Source organism: Sabethes cyaneus, chromosome 2 (assembly GCF_943734655.1).
Source record: "Sabethes cyaneus chromosome 2, idSabCyanKW18_F2, whole genome shotgun sequence".
In the NCBI taxonomy this organism is placed as follows: Eukaryota; Metazoa; Arthropoda; class Insecta; order Diptera; family Culicidae; genus Sabethes; species Sabethes cyaneus.
In genome coordinates, this window is record NC_071354.1 from 3054771 (window position 1) to 3072787 (window position 18017).

Below are 18017 nucleotides of genomic sequence, written 5' to 3' on the forward strand. Positions count from 1 at the left end.
GCCGTCTGTTGTTAATCCAATGGAACGTAGTCCGAAATAAAGAAACGAAGAGCGACAATGCATAATTCCTGAGCTTTTACTGCCAGCGGAGGATGGATTCGGTTTGGTTTCCATCCATGCTCCGGAAAAGGGAGCTGCCGGCGGCGTATATGCGCTCCCTGCGTTCAGCAACCCTACACGGAGCAATCCCCACGATGGCAATATGCAAACACAGAGATTAAATGTGAAATGAAAATGATGCCAGCGGCTACCGGCCCGTTTGGTGGTTGATTGTTTTACTAAAATGGGGAGCGTTTTTTTGGTTTTGGTTTTTCGTTTATTTGACGGAGGACAAAAGTAGTCTTTAGGGATAAGCCATAAGGATTTTTAATAAGGATTTCCGCTTTAAAAATTGGATTAAACAGATCAGATTACAAATTTCAGAGGATGAATAACGCAAAATTCATTGACATTGTTATAAAGGGGCGATAAGAAATAGAATGTTATTTTGCTTTGGTCTCGAAGATGGTGATGTTACTGTTTATAAATTAAATGCTGAATTTGATGATAATAATAATGGTTTATCTCTATGTAAAGTTCTCAAAACTATTATATTCGTTTAATTACATAGCGCACGCAAGACTATTTTGCTACCTTTGTCTGCAACCGTCGCTGCTACACGTGCCAGCATTTACCTTGTCGTACACCCTGAAGCACGACCCTTCCTGTGGGTAGTAATGACCATTCCTATCAATTGTGTAGCATCAACACGCACTGTTTAACTTCGAAAATAAATGGCAGTAATTACTTTTTGTGGGTACCCAAAAATATTTCCGGTCGAAAAATAAGAATATTGTTGGCATGCCTTCACTGTGAAATACGTGAAGAATTCAGTAACATAAAAAGTTAAAGTAAGGTGCTAGCTTTCAATTACTTTCTTGCAAACAAGATAAGCAACATTTGCCTGATATTACTTCCGGACCAAATGGACATCGAATTCACATGCCTCTTTGTATGAATATGTATGTATCAAGTTATGGTAATAAACTTAACCTCACTGAATAATAAACAGTACGACATCAGAATTAATAGTACTGGGTTCGCAACTCCATAAAGACCCTTATTTCGTCTGAAACATCGCACGGACGGAAGCTCCTGTGCGGCATTGTAATGTTTCTTTATCCAAATGATCGCAATGTCCGTTTCCGTATGCTGGCATCTGCAGTGTGCCGCGTACTAAAATTTCATCATCATGGCCATTTGGGACTGTTAGCGACATAAAATTTTCATCCATCCGTTCTCATTGGTTCTGGTGAAATGCAAACAAAAGTGCCACCGAACGGACTACGGGCTTGACACCCGTGGTGAGTGGCAGCCTCGGCAATAGTGGCACCAGGGAAGGTTCGTAAACTGGGAATTGAAAATGATGTGATTATTTCTATTGATTGGTTCAGAAGAAAAATCACCTTGAGCGAAAATGCGGTTGGAACTTGGACACTCGGGTTGAATGACACAATCGGTAATTGATAAGTAAATCGTAGCCATAAGCCTAACCGGCTTCTAAGCTTAGACGGCTTCTGAGAAAATTACTTTTTTCATAAATCTTCACAAACAAGTCGTCTCCATGGCATTTTCACTTCATTTATTTAAAAAATCATACCTCAAAATCCAAAAATTATAATTATAAAATACGGGTCCAAAACTTTTTGAAAAGAAAAAAGTAAGCAACATTCGATTCAAATCGAAGCACTGTTGAATTTCGATATTCAGAAGAATGTTTCGGCCTGGAAAATCGAGTAATCATAGGATGGCGAATCTATTACTGCTTGTTCCAAAAATACCGGCCAATTAGGTTAAAAACTCCGGACTTTCAGATGCAATTGGATTTGAAAACAAAGTTGAAATGACTTGAAATTAGAGTTGAAACTGGACTAGCAATTAGAGTTGAAATTTGACTACAAATCAGACTTAACATAGCACATCAGGTTGTACAAGTATTTGGACTAATTTCGGCTAGAAAATTTATTACCAGTGGTTGGAGAATTCACGAGAAAATAAATAATTGAATCGATAAACATTCCTCACGTACCTGTACTATTCACCAGCCTCGTTGATAACGCATCAATCGGCATTGAATTTTATCACGGACATAACCTTATTGTAAATATCGGAATTTGTTCAAAAATTGAATATTGAACATGGAGTGTGGGTTTAGGATGTCCGGGACACCGGAAGGTATTCAAAATAATGTTACCAGGAAAAAAGAATAGTTTAGAATAGTCGCACCTTTGCGCTGCACATGATATTCGCATATTCAGCGATGCTATGAAGTTTAAATGTATGTGGCTCATTAGTTATAGGCGAATTGAACCATTCGCTTCTCTGTTTTCTCATGATAAACTTGTTTGCCGATGCTCGGTGTATAGAGTAGGGCGGGGCATAAGTGCGATGTTTGAAGTTGTCTTCAATTTTCGTGAGATATAAAAAAGGACAACAACATAATATATTTTATAGTGATGCAGGAACTCAATGTCTTCACATACAACTATAAACCATCTGCGGTAATAGTGTTTTGCAAAATAAATTCTTCTTTCTTCTGATCAAGTGCCGATTCGCACTTTTACCCCACTAGCGGGGCAAAAGTGCGAATACCGCAGGGCAAAAGTGCGAAGCTCGAATCCATGAAATTAGCACAACAGTAGCTAACAAAATCATATTATCTTAAATCTGCGTGTTTCGGTAAGGAATATTTTCAATTTGAACCTTTCCTATTTTGCGCTGGTGTATTGCAGCCTCCGTTAGATCGAAACTTTTCCAAACGTTTGTTTTTTGTTTTATCAGCGGAAAAACATTATTTTCCTTCGGCCAACATCTGTAGAGCACACACTTTATTGCAGATCTTCCATTTCTAGTATCTGTAATACAGTGCCTAAAGCTGTATATAATTAGCTATACATTTTTGCCTCGTCCATGAATCGCACTTTTGCCCCGTCCGTGAATCGAACTTTTACCCCGCTAGGTGCTTGACGGAAGAGCGAAATATATTTTGTAAATTCTTTTCATCGTATTTTCAAAACAGATGTGTGAGTGATGTAAAATGCAAAATTTTCAACAAGTAATATCCTCCTGTTGATATCGTATTTGCCGTATAACGAAAAATTACATCAAAACCGCTCTAAAATAACATTTTCACATAACTTAGCAACTATGCTTCGTAAGAAACCAAAGTTTACGTTAAATTCAAGCTGTCAAAGTAGTCACCCATCCATTCCAATGTAGTCAATTTACTCGGAATCTGCACTGATAAATCATTGAGTCGCACTTTTACCCGCATCGCACTTTTACCCCTCCTTACTCTATATTTATTTTGCGAATTTTCCAATCTGTGTTGATTACAAATTCAACTAGAAATCGGACTTAAATTTGGACTGGAAGTTTTATTTAGAACTAGCTGACCCGACAAACTTCGTATTGCCACAAATTAACCTGTGTTGTACATAAATCATGAATCTCGGATGATCTTTGTCACTTCTCGAGTTTTGCAAGCCCCCCAGTGGGCGGCGCTTCCGACGGCGGGTCACCGGCAACACTCGCGACCGGCTCGTCCTGAATGATCTAGTGTTACTATAGATAGTTTTTGTGGTCTTGTTATTGATTAATGTTTTATGGAAGAGTCTCGAATTTTCCGAGTTGGATTAGTTTTTGAGTTTCGCAAAAATTTCTGTTTTATTTGTATGAGAGTCCATATCCCCCTACCACAGGGGTGAGAGGTCTCTAACTATCATAAAATAAATTCAAGACTCAAAAATCTCCTACATGCTAAATTTGGTTCCATTTGCTTGATTAGTACTCAAATTATAAGGAAATTTGTATTTCATTTGTATGGGAGCCCACCCTCTTAAAAGGGAAAGGGGTCGTAATACACCACAGAAAAAAAATTCTGCCATCTAAAACACCCACATGCCAAATATGGTTCCATTTGCTTGATTAGTTCTCGAATTATGAGGAAATTTGTATTTCATTTGTGTAGAAGCCCCCCCTCTTGAAGTGTGGAAGGATCCTAATTCACCGTAGAAAATATTTTTGCCTCCAAAAACCTCCACATGCCGAATTTGGTTCTATTTGCTTGATTAGTTCTCGAGTTATGAGGAAATTTGTATGGAAGTCCCCCCTCTTAAAGGGGAGAGGAGTTATAATTCCTCTTATAAAGAGGGGAGGGGTCTCAATTCACCATAGAATAAATTCTTGTCACCAAAAAAAAACACCCACATGCCAAATGTTGTTCTATTTGCTTGATTAGTTCTCGAGTTAGGAGGAAATTTGTATTTCATTTGTACAGGAGCCCCCCCTCTTAGAGTGGGGAGGGGTCCTAATTCACTGTAGAAAATTTTCTTGCCCTCGAAAACCTTCACATGCCAAAGTTGGTTCCATTTGCTTGATTAGTTCTCGAGTTATAAGGAAATTTGTATGGAAGCCCCCCCTCTTAAAGGGGAGAGGAGTTACAATTCCCCTTATAAAGAGGGAGGGGTCTCAATTTACCATAGAATAAATTCTTGTCACCGAAAACACCCACATGCCAAATTTGGTTCTATTTGCTTGATTAGTTCTCGAGTTATAAGGAAATTTGTATTTCGTTTGTATAGGAGCCCCCCCCCCCCCTCTTAAAGTGGGGAGGGGTCCCAATTCATCATAGAAAAAAATTTTGTCTTCAAAAACACACACATGCCAAATTTGGTTCCATTTGCTTGATTAGTTCTCGAGTTATGAGGAAATTGGTATTTCATTTGTACAGGAGCCCCCCCTCTTAAAGTGAGGAGGGGTCCTAATTCAACATAGAAAATTTTCTTGCCCTCGAAAACCTTCACATGCCAAATTTGGTTCCATTTGCTTGATTAGTTCTCGAGTTATGAGGAAATTTGTATGGAAACCCCCCCTCTTAAAGGGGAGAGGAGTTATAATTCCCCTTATAAAGAGGGGAGGGGTCTCAAGTTACCCTAGAATAAATTCTTGTCACCGAAAACACCCACATGCCAAATTTGGTTCTATTTGCTTGATTAGTTCTCGAGTTATGCAGAAATTTGTGTTTCATTTGTATGGGAGCCCCCCCTCTTAGTGGGGGGAGGGGTCTCTAACCATCACTAAAACCTTTCCTGGCCCCAAAAACCTCTACATGCAAATTTTCACGCCGATTGGTTCAGTAGTTTTTGATTCTATAAGGAACACAGGACAGACAGACAGACAGACAGACAGACAGACAGACAGACAGAAATCCTTCTTTATAGGTATAGATTAAACATGTAATCGGACGTAAAAGAGAATTAGATTTTTTTATTTAATTGGACTTGAAATTTAATTAAATATGGATTGCACTTAAAATCGGATAAAATAAAAGTTGAAATTGGATTTAAAATTATATCCGCAAATGAACTTCAATTTTGACCAGAAATTGTCGCAGATTGCAATTGAACTCGATTTGAGATTGGACTTGAAATTTGAGTGAAAATTGGAATTCAAATTTTACTAGAAATTGGACTTGATATCAGAGTTTTAATTTGATTTAAAACTGAAATTGGGTTTAAAATCGAACATGCAATTGGACTTGAAATTAAGTTTGCATTTAACATTAAATTAGACGAAATTAACCACAAAGTTTAACTTGAAATTATGATTAACATATTACGTCTTATTTCTTCACACGTTTTAACTCTTTTCTGTTCTATTTTTTTCGTTTTCAGCCCCTTTTCTCCACTTTCCGTTCCGTTTTTGCTTCATATCTTTTACATTTTCTTGGTTTTTGCTATCACTTTTCTTCTTTTAGTCCACTTGATTTTCTCTCAAATATTGTATTTTTCTTTCACGTGTTATCTCTTTTCTCTTCCTTTTTTCTTATTCTCGAATTCGTCCTTTTCTTACCTCTATTCATCCTTCTCGTTTTTCGTCTTTGTCTGTACCGTTTTCTTATATTCCCTGTCCCTGTTTTTCTTGTTTTCTGTTACATTTACTCTCTTGTGACTCCCTTTTTCCCTTTGCCCTCCGGTGTTACATTCTTAGCTCCCGTTTGTCTCTTCCTCTACAGATTAATCTTTAACTTTTGTTCGTTTTTCCTTTTTTTCTTTTCTTCTTTTCCAGTCCTATTCCCATTCACATTGCGTCGTATTTTTCCTTTTTAACCTCTTTTTCCAATTTTCCTCGTTTGCTCCATCGATTTTTTTTCTTCTCTCTCGCTATTCTACTTTTCCCTTATGATTTCATTTATTTTCTGTTCCATTTTGCCTTTCTTGTCTCGTTTTCGCTTTTATCTTTCCCGTTTTCATACCTTTTCGTTCCCGTCTTCCCTCTATTTATCTTAATTTAACTTTTTTCGACCGCTGTTTCCCCTTTCTATTCTTTTCCTGTCCAGTTCATCAACCTTTTCTCTCATTTTCGTGATCCTGATTTTCCTCTTTTCAAGCCCGTTCCTCCACCTTTTCAGTCTCGTTTTTTGTTTTCTATCCGGTTAACTATTTAACTATTTTTTTATTTTTTTTCTGCTTACTTGCTTAGTTATTCTTCCTATTATGTCCTGATTTTCTTACTTTTCTGTTGTGTTTTGTTTTTCGTTTTATCTTCCGTTTTTATTTCTCTTCTTTCCTCTTTTTCTGTTCACACTTCTCAATTTTTCTGCTCCTGTATTTTCTCTTTTTCTTTACCTCCTTTCGCTAGTCCGTGTTTGCCTTTTCGTTCCATAATTTCCATTGCTGACTAGTTTGCCCTTGTTTTTCTCATTTTCTTTATCGGTTTTCCTTCTTTTGTGCCATCCTCGTTTCTTTTTCGTTCTCCCTCTTTTTCTGACCAAACTGCTCTTTATTGCCTCGCTTACTCGCTTTTTCTACTGTTTTCTGCCAAAGTTGTTTCTCTTGTTCTGTCGCGATTACTCCACCATTGTGTCACGTATTTTCTTTCGTTGCGCTTTTTTGTTGAAAGTTTTTTTTCTTTCTCTCTCGCGCGTTTCCTCTTTTTCTATCCCGTTAATCCAGTTTTTGTCATGATTTCCCCCGTGCTCTTTTCCATTTTATTTTTCTCCAGAAGCCGCGAGAGACGGACTTCCTCTAGATCCGTGATCCATCAGTGAATATAATAAGAAAATTTTTTTTACCTTATAAATAAGAAACTGTTTGGTCACGCTGGCTTTATGGTTATTGTAATTTGAATTTGTGAATTTGTGATTTTTGAGGGTTAAATTCCACTATTAATATTTATACGAAACAATTACATATTTCGCCTACGATTTTCAGGCTTCATCAGTGTCGGTTTACGAACTACTAGTTCGCTTTGATTGGTAAACAAAACATTTTGCTAGTTTTCTTCATAGTCTGCTACACACTTCTTTAGCCTCGCAGAACTTGCAATAGTGCAGATGAAATCTTCGGTTGCATCCCTAATCATTAATACATTTATTGCTACTATATTAAAAGGAAGAAATCACAATGAAGAAATAAACAACATCTCTTCGGCTGGAGTAAAGCTCCAATTGTTAATGAACACCAACGGATAACTACTGAATTCGTCCAATTAGAGAAGTTTCCATCTTGGCAACAAATTGGTTCTATCTATATTCACGTTTGAGCTAGCATATCCTGTCCAACGCCACAAACGAGCACACACCAGCTAGCGCTATGATTTGAATTTATTTGAAAATCAAAACGAAACGACCCAGTGCATTGCTATTCTCTAATGGCTTGACTTACGGAGGAGTGCTTCAATATGATTTTGAAGACCAAACAGCATAAAACTCATAGTACATTGCTAGCTGATACAAATTCACAGAAACAACAAATAAATTCCCTAGTTGGGACTAGTATTATTTGGAAATGGTTCGAGTTTTGTTTACATATAAATTTGAATACGTCAATTACGAATATATGAATAACAACCCAATTTCATACGAGTTTTTGGGTCATGCAAAAGATTACCTTTTTCGCAATTCGTTTTACTTTTACAACGATGCAAATTGTACAGCATCAATTCAGCACAGCTCTCCAGCGTTTTCCGATAAATAATAGCGAAAGTTTCAAATGTGTTATCATTCGAAAGTTGCACATAGCACCGAAGAACAATACCCCGTTTCCGGACCATTCAACAGGATAGAAATGTTTGTCCGGTCCGACGTCGCACCAACAAACTACCGCATGCATACATGTAGTGAGCAAAAGCAAACAGGAAACTTTTTCTCGCAATTTACCGCTGAAAGCTTATCTCAAACGATGGCGCATTCAATTGCTAGGAAAATTCTGCCACGTGTGAAACAAAAAGGAACCATGTGCGAGGAAAGGTTCCGGAATCCGCTTCGCAATCTCAGGCGATCACTAATCAAAAGCAAAAGCGTGAATCAGTTTGTAGTTGGTAGACGGGGGCAACGTTCGGTGGTGGGGATGCTTTCGTATTTATAATTGCACAACTTTATATTTGCACTAATAAGATTAAATACGTAGCACATTTTAAAATATCAAGATTTTTTTAAATATTGGCCTTGAAGGTGCTTTTCAACAAATGATTGAAATATTGAATGTTAAAAGAGTTTTAACGTTTCCAATAGTTCGCGAGCACGGCAATAGTTTTACCCTATTTTTCTTAGCATATAGAGAGATAGTATAGATAGATCCATAAACAGATTTTTTCCTCCAGAAGCAGAAGGATATTTGCAACAAAAAAAATCAAATGGGCTAGAACATTTCTACATTGCAAGCTCAAGCCCATCCACTATGTATTGCGCCAATTCACCGAATCATGTTTCATGGAAGTGAAAACAGTTATCTGAAACCCACCAAGGGTCCTTTTTTATATTATTTAGTTTTTGTCCTGTCAGGCATAAATTTGCGAAAAATCAGTTCGTCGAAAAAAAAAACGCAATCCTTCACCAAAGCCATACAAGGACCGTATGGTGCCCAATTCGTGTGAACGATAGGCTCTGTCCTTCATGCCGTGAACTTAACCATTAAAGTGTTCCACCAGAGGTGACCGTCCGCTTCTGGATTCGGAATGATCCATCGATGGCAATAAAAGTGTCACACAGTCCATTTGCCACGGGCCGATTTGATGAATTGCTCTGCTCATGGCAGAGGATGTGTCAGTCCCTTATCAATTGTTAATTGCCACCCACTTGAGTTCCGCCGGACGTAACGGCCCGGTTGATGTGGCCGTCCTATAGGGCACGAAACCGCGCCCAATTGTGATTGATATCGACTCTCGGCTTTTTCGATTGATTAGTTTTCATGGTATGAAACGATTGATTGACGGTTGAAATGTTTATCGCACGCAAACCCAATTTCACATTTGCTCTGGACTTATTGCTGACTAGGTGCGGATGTGGAGCAATCAGTGTCAGTTGAGTTTCAATTTGTTCCTTTGAATAGAACCACAAATTCTATCAATTACAGTAATTTGTATCAAACTGAAATTAAATTCTTTATTCACATCCCCAACAGGAAACAACAGTCCTTTTGAGTCTAACCTGAGATTTTTCTTCCATTTCTCTTCTGTTTTTTGCAGAGCACACTTACTGCCGAAGCTCAAAGTTCGCCTTTTAGCTGTCCTCAATGATGTGCGCATTGGAAAACATGGCAAGAAAAACAAGATAGAGCAACAAACGACCGGAAAAACAAGCACCATTTATCAATGTACCGTGGGAACAACCCGTTGGAAACGAAGCTGGTCGGTGACGGTCTGCAAGGATGCACACAGTGAAGAAATGAATCAAATTATTCGCATCTCTACTGACTCAGGTTGGCATCTTCGACTGGATGCTGAATACCAGCGAAGCGCGATGCCATCCGACTGAAAACGGAAATTGTGTTATTTTTGTTCAGGTACAAGTTTGCGCGTGGATGTATAAATACCTGGCAGCAGCAGAAAAAATCATTATGCTAGCTGTTGGCGTCAGAAGAGCTGGAAAATTGTGAGTGGCAAAGAGAAGAAAATATAGGCTAATGCAGCAGCCTTCTAGTGAAATTAACTATAGAACAAAACGAACGTTTAGTGATACAGATAATTATAAAAACATTTTATGCTCGCGAAAACAACAACGACACAGCTAAAATATCTCTCCAGCCAACGCTCAGAAACTACATCATTACTGGTTGCTGGAAGGCACTCAAAAGTCATATCTGCTATACTCGGTCGTTGCAGCGCGGAACGGACTCGGTAGTGAACCAGGATGAAATCCGCCATCCTGTACCCGTACGGCCCTCTGCGCGGAACTGGATGCTGCCGAATGCTGCACGCGAAACATTTAGCGCTGACGAGTGCAATTTACACGTTGGTAAGTGTAATGTTTTTCCGTAAGTCCCGGGTCCATTATCTACATTTTGGCTTCGTAACGACAGTGAGTAGAGTTTATGTCGTCCAGCATCTACAGTAGCTTTTAGAACGGTTTTTGCTTCCGTTAGAAGGAAGCTATTCCAACGGCTGGAGTGCCTACCTGCTATCTGGGGACTTTGATGTTGCTCATATATTCAGTAGACTTTCATTACCGGATAATGGTGGCAATTACCGAACATAATTACATAAATCTCCAGCTGGTTTTGGTGAATGATTCATGACAGCTAAGAAATAATGGGTAATTAAGGCAGCCGTTTATTTCTATCAGGTCAATGGCGTAGATAGCAAAAATGCTGTCCGCGTCGTTTCATCAGCTATTTCATCGGTATACGCTGAATGGGCATAAATTAGAGATAATTCTGTTAGTAAATACAACGCTGGTTGTTGAATAATAATAAGTTGGATAACTATTAAGCACTTTTAAGATTTCGATGATAATATGAAATGTTAGAAATACCTAATATTATCGATAAAAAATTATGAATGAAATTTGCATGTAAATTTGCACTGGTACCAAAGCGTATCTTCTTTAGAATTTTTTTAAAAAACACTTATTAACTGAGTTTATTTATTTATTATTTATCTAAGACATTTTAAAAGTGCAAGTGTCGCCGATGAGCAACTGGATGCAATTCATCATATCATATCTAAAATATCTCTGGAAAATTCTCCGGTTAAGTTCAAATTTGTTTTCGCAAATGAATTTGCTCTCAAGTTGATGATTAATTTACAGTATTACAAAACCCACACTCGATTAGTTTAATTTTCTCACACACGCGTACTTGCACAGAACGAATTCGCCGTCATAAGCATCCCTTACGGACTCTCGCTCTTATTTATTTATGTGCTGCGACGAGTTTTTACGAGTGTGTATTTAGCAGACAACTACGGTCGTCGCTCTCGCTCGACATTACAGCCCGAGCTGCTGATATCGATGGCACGCGAAGCCTCGCACTCCTGCTCGTGAGTACAATCGAGAATTGAGAAGAAAAGAAAAAGTAATGCAAATTCTGTATCCCAGTATGACAGTAGCCCTCACGGGCAGCTGGTTAATCACGAGTTATTTGACTCGCGGGTGGGCTACGCAGCAAGACGATATGAGGCTGTGCGTTCGCGAGTGTGTCGGTAGCAGAATGTCTGCACGCAGCAACGGTGGCTGTTTGTCTAAACTTGTGTGAATGGCGTAAGCATTGAATGCTATCCTTCTTATATTCTCTCGCATGAGAGTAGGCATCGTTGGTTCTCGCTCGATTTGCAACATTGCCATCTGTAGTCAGGCATGGTAAAAAATCGCATCAAAATGTTGTCATCGATTCTCATTCACCGATTCAACTCACACAACCATCACCTTTTATATGCTCACTCAGAGAGACCAAGCGTGCTCTCATAGCAGTTTGCATCATTTGTTGCAAACGAACCAAATTGAATATGACCTGAAATGATTGCGATCATTTCTTCTCTGTGTATTTCAGTCTCTGACACTAACGAAGCAAACCAAACGTTTGCCACTGAGCGAATCTGATCCGATTTTGTTTTGCTTTTCATCTTCTCAATCGTTCAAGAACCGGAAACGATTGCAATCATCATTTAAATCAGCTTTAATTTTGCTCCAATAAGTTATGGAACTTCTGGATAAGTTACAGTGTTTGAATTTTTGAAATATATGGAAAATAATTACAATATATTTTAAGAGCAGAAGGGTGAATACCATTGAGTTAAAACTGAACGATCAGTCAGCGTAAGTGAACCAAGTGAAGGACTATTCCCGTCCTATCCAACACAAATTATTAAAAATATCAGTGATTTTTATGACACACAATGCAAAGTTAGTAATTTCCTATTATTTTAGTTTGTTGATTATCATACGCGATCAATCAAAGTGAGCTGAAATCTATTAAAATGTTTTTTTCATTAAATTCCTACCAGCCAAATTTTCTTCGCTTTTCCGTGCGACGAAGAAGAAAATGTCGATTAATAGTTTCAATTTCCGTCATTCATAAATGAAAATAACTCACGTAACGCATTGTCGTTATTCTGCAGGCGAGAAAACTTGCATGACCAGCAGAAATTTTAGCAGAATAATATTTGTCATGGCGTCTTACACAAATACATGCGCGCTAATTTCGTAAACATTGTTGTGATTTTTAGTTTGGACGATGAAAAAATTTGATGGGCGGATTTTAAAACGATACGAAGAATTTAATAAAGGCAGTTGCGTAATTTCAATAAAATGGTTCAATAATCACAAGAACTTTTGGAGTATTCATTAAATCCAACCAAGAAATGATGAAAATCAGAGTGGCTTCACTTACTATGACGAGAGTTAGAAATAAACCCTATTTGTTTCAGTAGTGAAAGTAAAACTCCGACATTTGCTACCTGCTGGACCTCCCCTCGACAAACCTCCATTTAAAAAAAATACTCGCTTGACTCGTTTTTGGGCTGAAAAAAGTTAAGAAAATTACTGCCGGTGAACTTTTTACGCCGCTTAAGGAGATTTGCTTTGAGGCTAAGGGGTCGAGTCTCAATGATAATAAAGCACAGGTTAGGCAGATAATTGCTTAGTGTTGAAGAAAATATGAAAAAGTAGCACGTGCTTCATATATGTACAGGAAAATCAATCAAAGCGGTCGGGGATTTCGTCACAACGTTTGTTTTGGTGATAATCATTTACAGAGTTCATACTTCAAATCTACTCAAAATTACACTGGATGCAAAAAATACCGTCTACTTCTACTTTGAAAAGAAGTACTCTGGGCCGATCGGACGGTTCTACACGTTGTTCCGGAATTATTTTTTGGAAATAGTCGTACGCTGTCCCGGACGGAATCGTTTACCATGATGCTTCAACGTTTCTACCGCGAGCTGAAGGTATTAGGGCCAATCGGCAGTGCTTATTCATTTATCAGGCCAGCAGCCGCGGTACCCAATTTGGAACTGTTGAGATGAAACTTCGTGAAAGAGTTTCAATTTTATCATGACCGCGGGACATACTGAAAAAGATGATCCGTTTTCAATGTTAATTCTAGTAGGAAAAAAGTGGAGAAAACTTTAAACAAATTCTCACCGACATTTATTTTCAGGAAAATGAAATGTTACCGGCTGTCAAGGCAGCTAGAAGGCAGCTCAATAACTTCATGGAAGAAAATATTTAAAAAAAGTGAGCTAGAATTAAAGGATTTTTTTGGCAAGGTTCACGACAACCGTCATAAGAATGTGTGCTTTTGGTATTGAGTGCAATTCGATGAAAACTACAAAATCGGAGGTCTCCAACATCTTTATGGCAGTTGTTTGCGACACTATCGATTGTTATCTGTAAAATAATGTCCAAGGAAGTGACTTTATGGACTTTCTGATCCAGATGAGATCTCCAGATGAACATAAAAGTGATGGTGACCTGGTTGCTTTTAGTGAGACAGCTGCTCAGGCATTAATATAGAATTGCCGGCTTTGAAACAAGCTCGACACTGTTGAGGTGGACACTCTTCAAAATAGCAGTGAATCAAGACATTCAAACGAAGGGAGACCAACATGTTGTTCGGGAGGTGTTTGGAAAACACAGTGAATAAATAAACACTAAAATCATTTGAAGATAGTCCCTCAGTTTCACAAAATCAGTAGCAAGAAAAGTACGCTTAGCTTCCAATCACTTTTTATATGCTTCGAATAGTTTTTTCTGGCATTATATAAAAAATCAATTCAAAAAAAGACCTTTTTACTGCCAATAACTTTAATATTTCCATATTTAGTTATCAAACACCTAACAGCTTTCGACGTTGTGACGTGGTTGCTGTTAACATCAGCACTGTTTACTATGTTTTCGTTACCAATATATTCATACCCCCTTTTCCTCCTAACTTGTCTATCTATTATCGTTGGTCGAGTCTGACTGTCAGAGATCTGTTGGAATTTAGAATTGACCGTCTCAAGGATTCAAGTACCTGCCAAATGAAGATATTAGATTGCGAAAACTTGCATTTACCATCATTTGACAAGGGGAACAAACTACATATTTCATCAGAACTATTTCAAAAGGACGTCTATTGTCGAATCTGTTACAACCTTCGTGGATCGAAGAGGGGCTTAACTGATCCGCATCAAACTAAGTGTTGATGTTTAAAAGCAAACTACTACGACTACTGGAAATCGAACTCTGAAAAACCAGCTGGTCCTTTTCCTTCGTTCGAGATTCAACCGGAATGTTGCCTACTAAAGCCTGGCTAAAAGGCACGCCCCTTGTGGTAGGAACTGGAATTATTTGATATAACTTTGTTTACATTTTATCAAGAACAACTGGTGCAAGTTTCGTCAAAATATTCCACCACATTGTGGAGCAGTACAGAATGGAACTCGAACGACGTAAAAGAATGTTGCACAAACACCTGGAAAATCCAGAATGATCTGGATCAAAGCTGGCCACGAAATGTCAAAATCAATGGTGTGTAATGTTCTAAAAGGTTACAAGGAGAACCCAATTGTCGAAAGGCAGCAAAGAACCTAAAAAAAATCGGAACTAGGGACCGAAAGCTGAGGGGGAAGATATTGAGGTGCATTAGGTCAAATCCTGGCATCTCCATCCGTGATATGGCTAGAAGATACAATGCCAACTTTATTAAACTATCCGAATCGGCACTTGAAGCAGAATTTGGTAGCTCAATTGGTAGGGTCAATTTTTCGAAAGAAAACTAACTATACAATAAAATACAAACTATGCTATGCTATGCAATTACTAACCATACAATGAAAAACATTACGGTCCTGGGAAGGAATTCTGAAAGCTAGCTGTGTTAATAACAATCAAATTCGCCCAACGTAACCAAAACCAGACCCGTTGTATGCTTAACATCTGAAAACATTACTAAGCTTCTGAAAACTATATTATTTGAAAGCACTCACCCTTGTTTTCTAACAAAACTTCCTTTCTCTCCGTTGCAGAACATTTCCATTCTCGTAGTGCTGCTCTACTCGTGGCGGATTAGTGTTAATGTGAAAAAGTACAGCGATCTGGAGGATGTGTACTACGGTATGTATGAACTGTTAAGCTATTTCCTTAAAACATTTGTTAAATTCTTGCATCTCGCCTCTGGCGAACCGTAAGCCTTGTTTACGCTGTCACTACATTCTCAAAAACAAATTATTCATATGTCACTGGAAAATACCCCCACTTAGAAGTAGCACTCACTTATCTTTTTTTTTCTTTCGATCTCGGTGCTGTAACTGATGGCAATGTGCAACATTTTGGGAAATCGCCGCAGGTGTGCAGATTGCATACTTTGCCATCATCGGAACCCAGTGTTCGATGATACTGCTCAGCGTGGTGCTGCTATTCGGTATCTATAAGGTAAGACGACGGCCACTGAATTATGAATCTTTCGGGGGATTTACCACCTCGTGCTAAAAGTTTTCAGCATACTGTCGGTTACGACATTTTTCAAATTCAATACAACCACCCATAGGGCCTAAATTTGTTTGCCGATGTCGAAGCCGATTCGAACAACTTGGAAGCGAAATACCTGGGTACAAAAAAAGCAATAATAATAAAACATCGAGCAAGCAAAGTTTTGACAACTTTATCAGTTTGTTTTGTATTTTGTTCTCGTTTCACAAAATAATGCGATTCGACTACGAATAACATCGATTTTGTGGGAAAACTTTAATTGAATTATTTACGCTTCGGACCTTAAGCAGATTTTGCTTTCCGGTGGTGATCGGATCGAAAATGTGGCTGTGATTCACTTAATTTCTAATTAACGTTGATGCTCTTTATTTTCTTATCGTCTCCGGCTTGGCCTTTCGCACACTGCTACTGCCGGTGATGGAACCATAGGAGAACATTGGTCTCGTCGTTCCGTGGATAATCGGATTCATTACCTTCATGGCGCTGGAAGCCGTGGCAATGGTGTACTCCAACGTTCTTCGAGATCACGTCAATCGGGTAAGTGTGTATGTGTGCTTGTGTGTCCCACTGTGAGAAGGGATGTGCAAAGAGCTGCTTGAGAATTAGTTCCGATATTCGATATTCATTGTATGCAACAATTATAATATAACCTCTCGTCCTCGTTCAGTAGGGTTTCCTTATTTTTGGAATTCAAATTTATAAACGCTTTTGGAATTTAAGTTGTCGAATGCAACTAAATACTGTCACTAATTTATTACGTAACTTCAATTCAGTACTATCTAGTTCAGCTTCACAGGAGCACGTTAAAAGAAGACCTTCCGATCAGGATATGGTGATTAAACATTGCTTTAAACATGAGTTTTCATCTCCTGTTTTTCATTACCCCATTGGCAATTCCATCTCATTTGTAAACAAAGGTAAAAAGGTTCAATTACGATCTTAATTTTGCAATTAAAATTTATTTGAATCTAAAATCTTTTTACCGAAAAGTAAACTTGATGTGAGCGATAGCATGTGACCTCAAGAAACACAGAATAAATATTTCAACCCAATTTCTCAATGGATTTTCCCATCTTTGCGTTTGCCCAATTTCCTTCCCGGCAACACCGGCTCAAAGTTGTTATTTATTCATACAATTCCGGCCACTGTAGCCCATTCGCTACCAACAGTGGCGGCAGCAGCAGCAGCAGCAGGAGCCGAGCGCATTAATTGGACGTTGTGTACAACGCAAATAAATTAAACTGATTCGTGCTCCAAATTTAGCGCACAGTCGGACGGGAAGGCAGTGAAAATCAAGGCGTTTCACCCCCACAAGCAGCAATCATTTACACAAATAATATCCTTGATCATGAATTCTGCCGCTCTAACGTTATTCTCGTGTTCGTTTCGTATCCTCCCGACAGCAATTCGACTCCCTGTGCAAAGCTGAGGTGGCGTTCTTCGTATCGCGCGCATTCATCAACGTAAGTAATCCCGGCCCGGAATGGCAGAGAGCCATTTCCGCTTGGTCGTTACCGGTTTCAGCATGACGGTTTTCGATATCTAATTAAGCCAACTTCATCTCCAATTCTCGCAGGCACTGGCAATGTGGGCTGTTACACGTTTCTACAATCTGCTACGTGCGGGCGTCACCTGGAAGGGACCGGAAGTGATCGAACTATGACACAACTCGAACGACACGGAGAAAACGCTGGCGTCTCTCCGTGATGAAACTCACCTTATAGTGCGGATTCGCAGCTCGGAAGCCGGAGGAGGCATCCACCGTGGCAACCGAGACATTGGCGACGACGAGGACGTCGATGAAGACGATGATGAAGAAGACGACAATGGCGAGCATAGGCGAAGGGGTGGCCGTGATGCTGCTGACGGAGACGATACTGATGACAATATGATTGATGCTTCGAGCAGCGCCGGCAGCCGAGGGATAAAGGCTGGTCGCCTGAGGAGATTTTCACATGGTGCCGACTCGGACGACTGCGAAAAGAGCGCCGGCAGTGGGAGCGACGAGGATGATTCACTCCTGGTCGCGTACGATAGCAATTCTGTGGCATCCGTTTGACAATATCGAAAGTTGGCACGGATGGTAGCAGAGCTCCAGCGGCAGACGGACAGTGCCGTGTTGTTGTTCTTGATTATATTTTGTATTGAGGTTTATGCGCAGATTTTTATATTTTTCTAGGTTACGCTGGGAGCAACGGCTTAACGAATAGTTATACCTCGAAGTGGAAAAGAATTTCTTGTACATACTTTTATCGCTTCCAGTGCACCGACTAAAGTGGATGTA

At 39.1% G+C, this 18017-nt stretch overlaps 1 protein-coding gene across 1 annotated transcript; it reads left to right on the forward strand.

The window, feature by feature from the left end:
- Window positions 1–10171: 10171 nt before the first annotated feature.
- LOC128737888 (uncharacterized) lies at window positions 10172–17405 on the forward strand. The gene is made up of 6 exons (XM_053832635.1): window positions 10172–10276; window positions 15271–15358; window positions 15591–15676; window positions 16163–16270; window positions 17137–17196; window positions 17310–17405. Exons 1-6 carry the CDS (start codon window positions 10172–10174, stop codon window positions 17394–17396), a joined length of 534 nt encoding a protein of 177 aa, XP_053688610.1. The 3' UTR covers window positions 17397–17405.
- Window positions 17406–18017: the final 612 nt, after the last annotated feature.

Excerpts from the sequence above, each read along its gene's own strand:
- LOC128737888 (XM_053832635.1), top strand. The coding sequence starts at position 10,172 with ATGAAATCCGCCATCCTGTACCCGTACGGCCCTCTGCGCGGAACTGGA. Across the intron at positions 10,277-15,270 it reads CGAGTGCAATTTACACGTTG|AACATTTCCATTCTCGTAGT; the intron begins GTAAGTGTAATG and ends TCTCCGTTGCAG. Across the intron at positions 15,677-16,162 it reads TGCTATTCGGTATCTATAAG|GAGAACATTGGTCTCGTCGT; the intron begins GTAAGACGACGG and ends ATGGAACCATAG.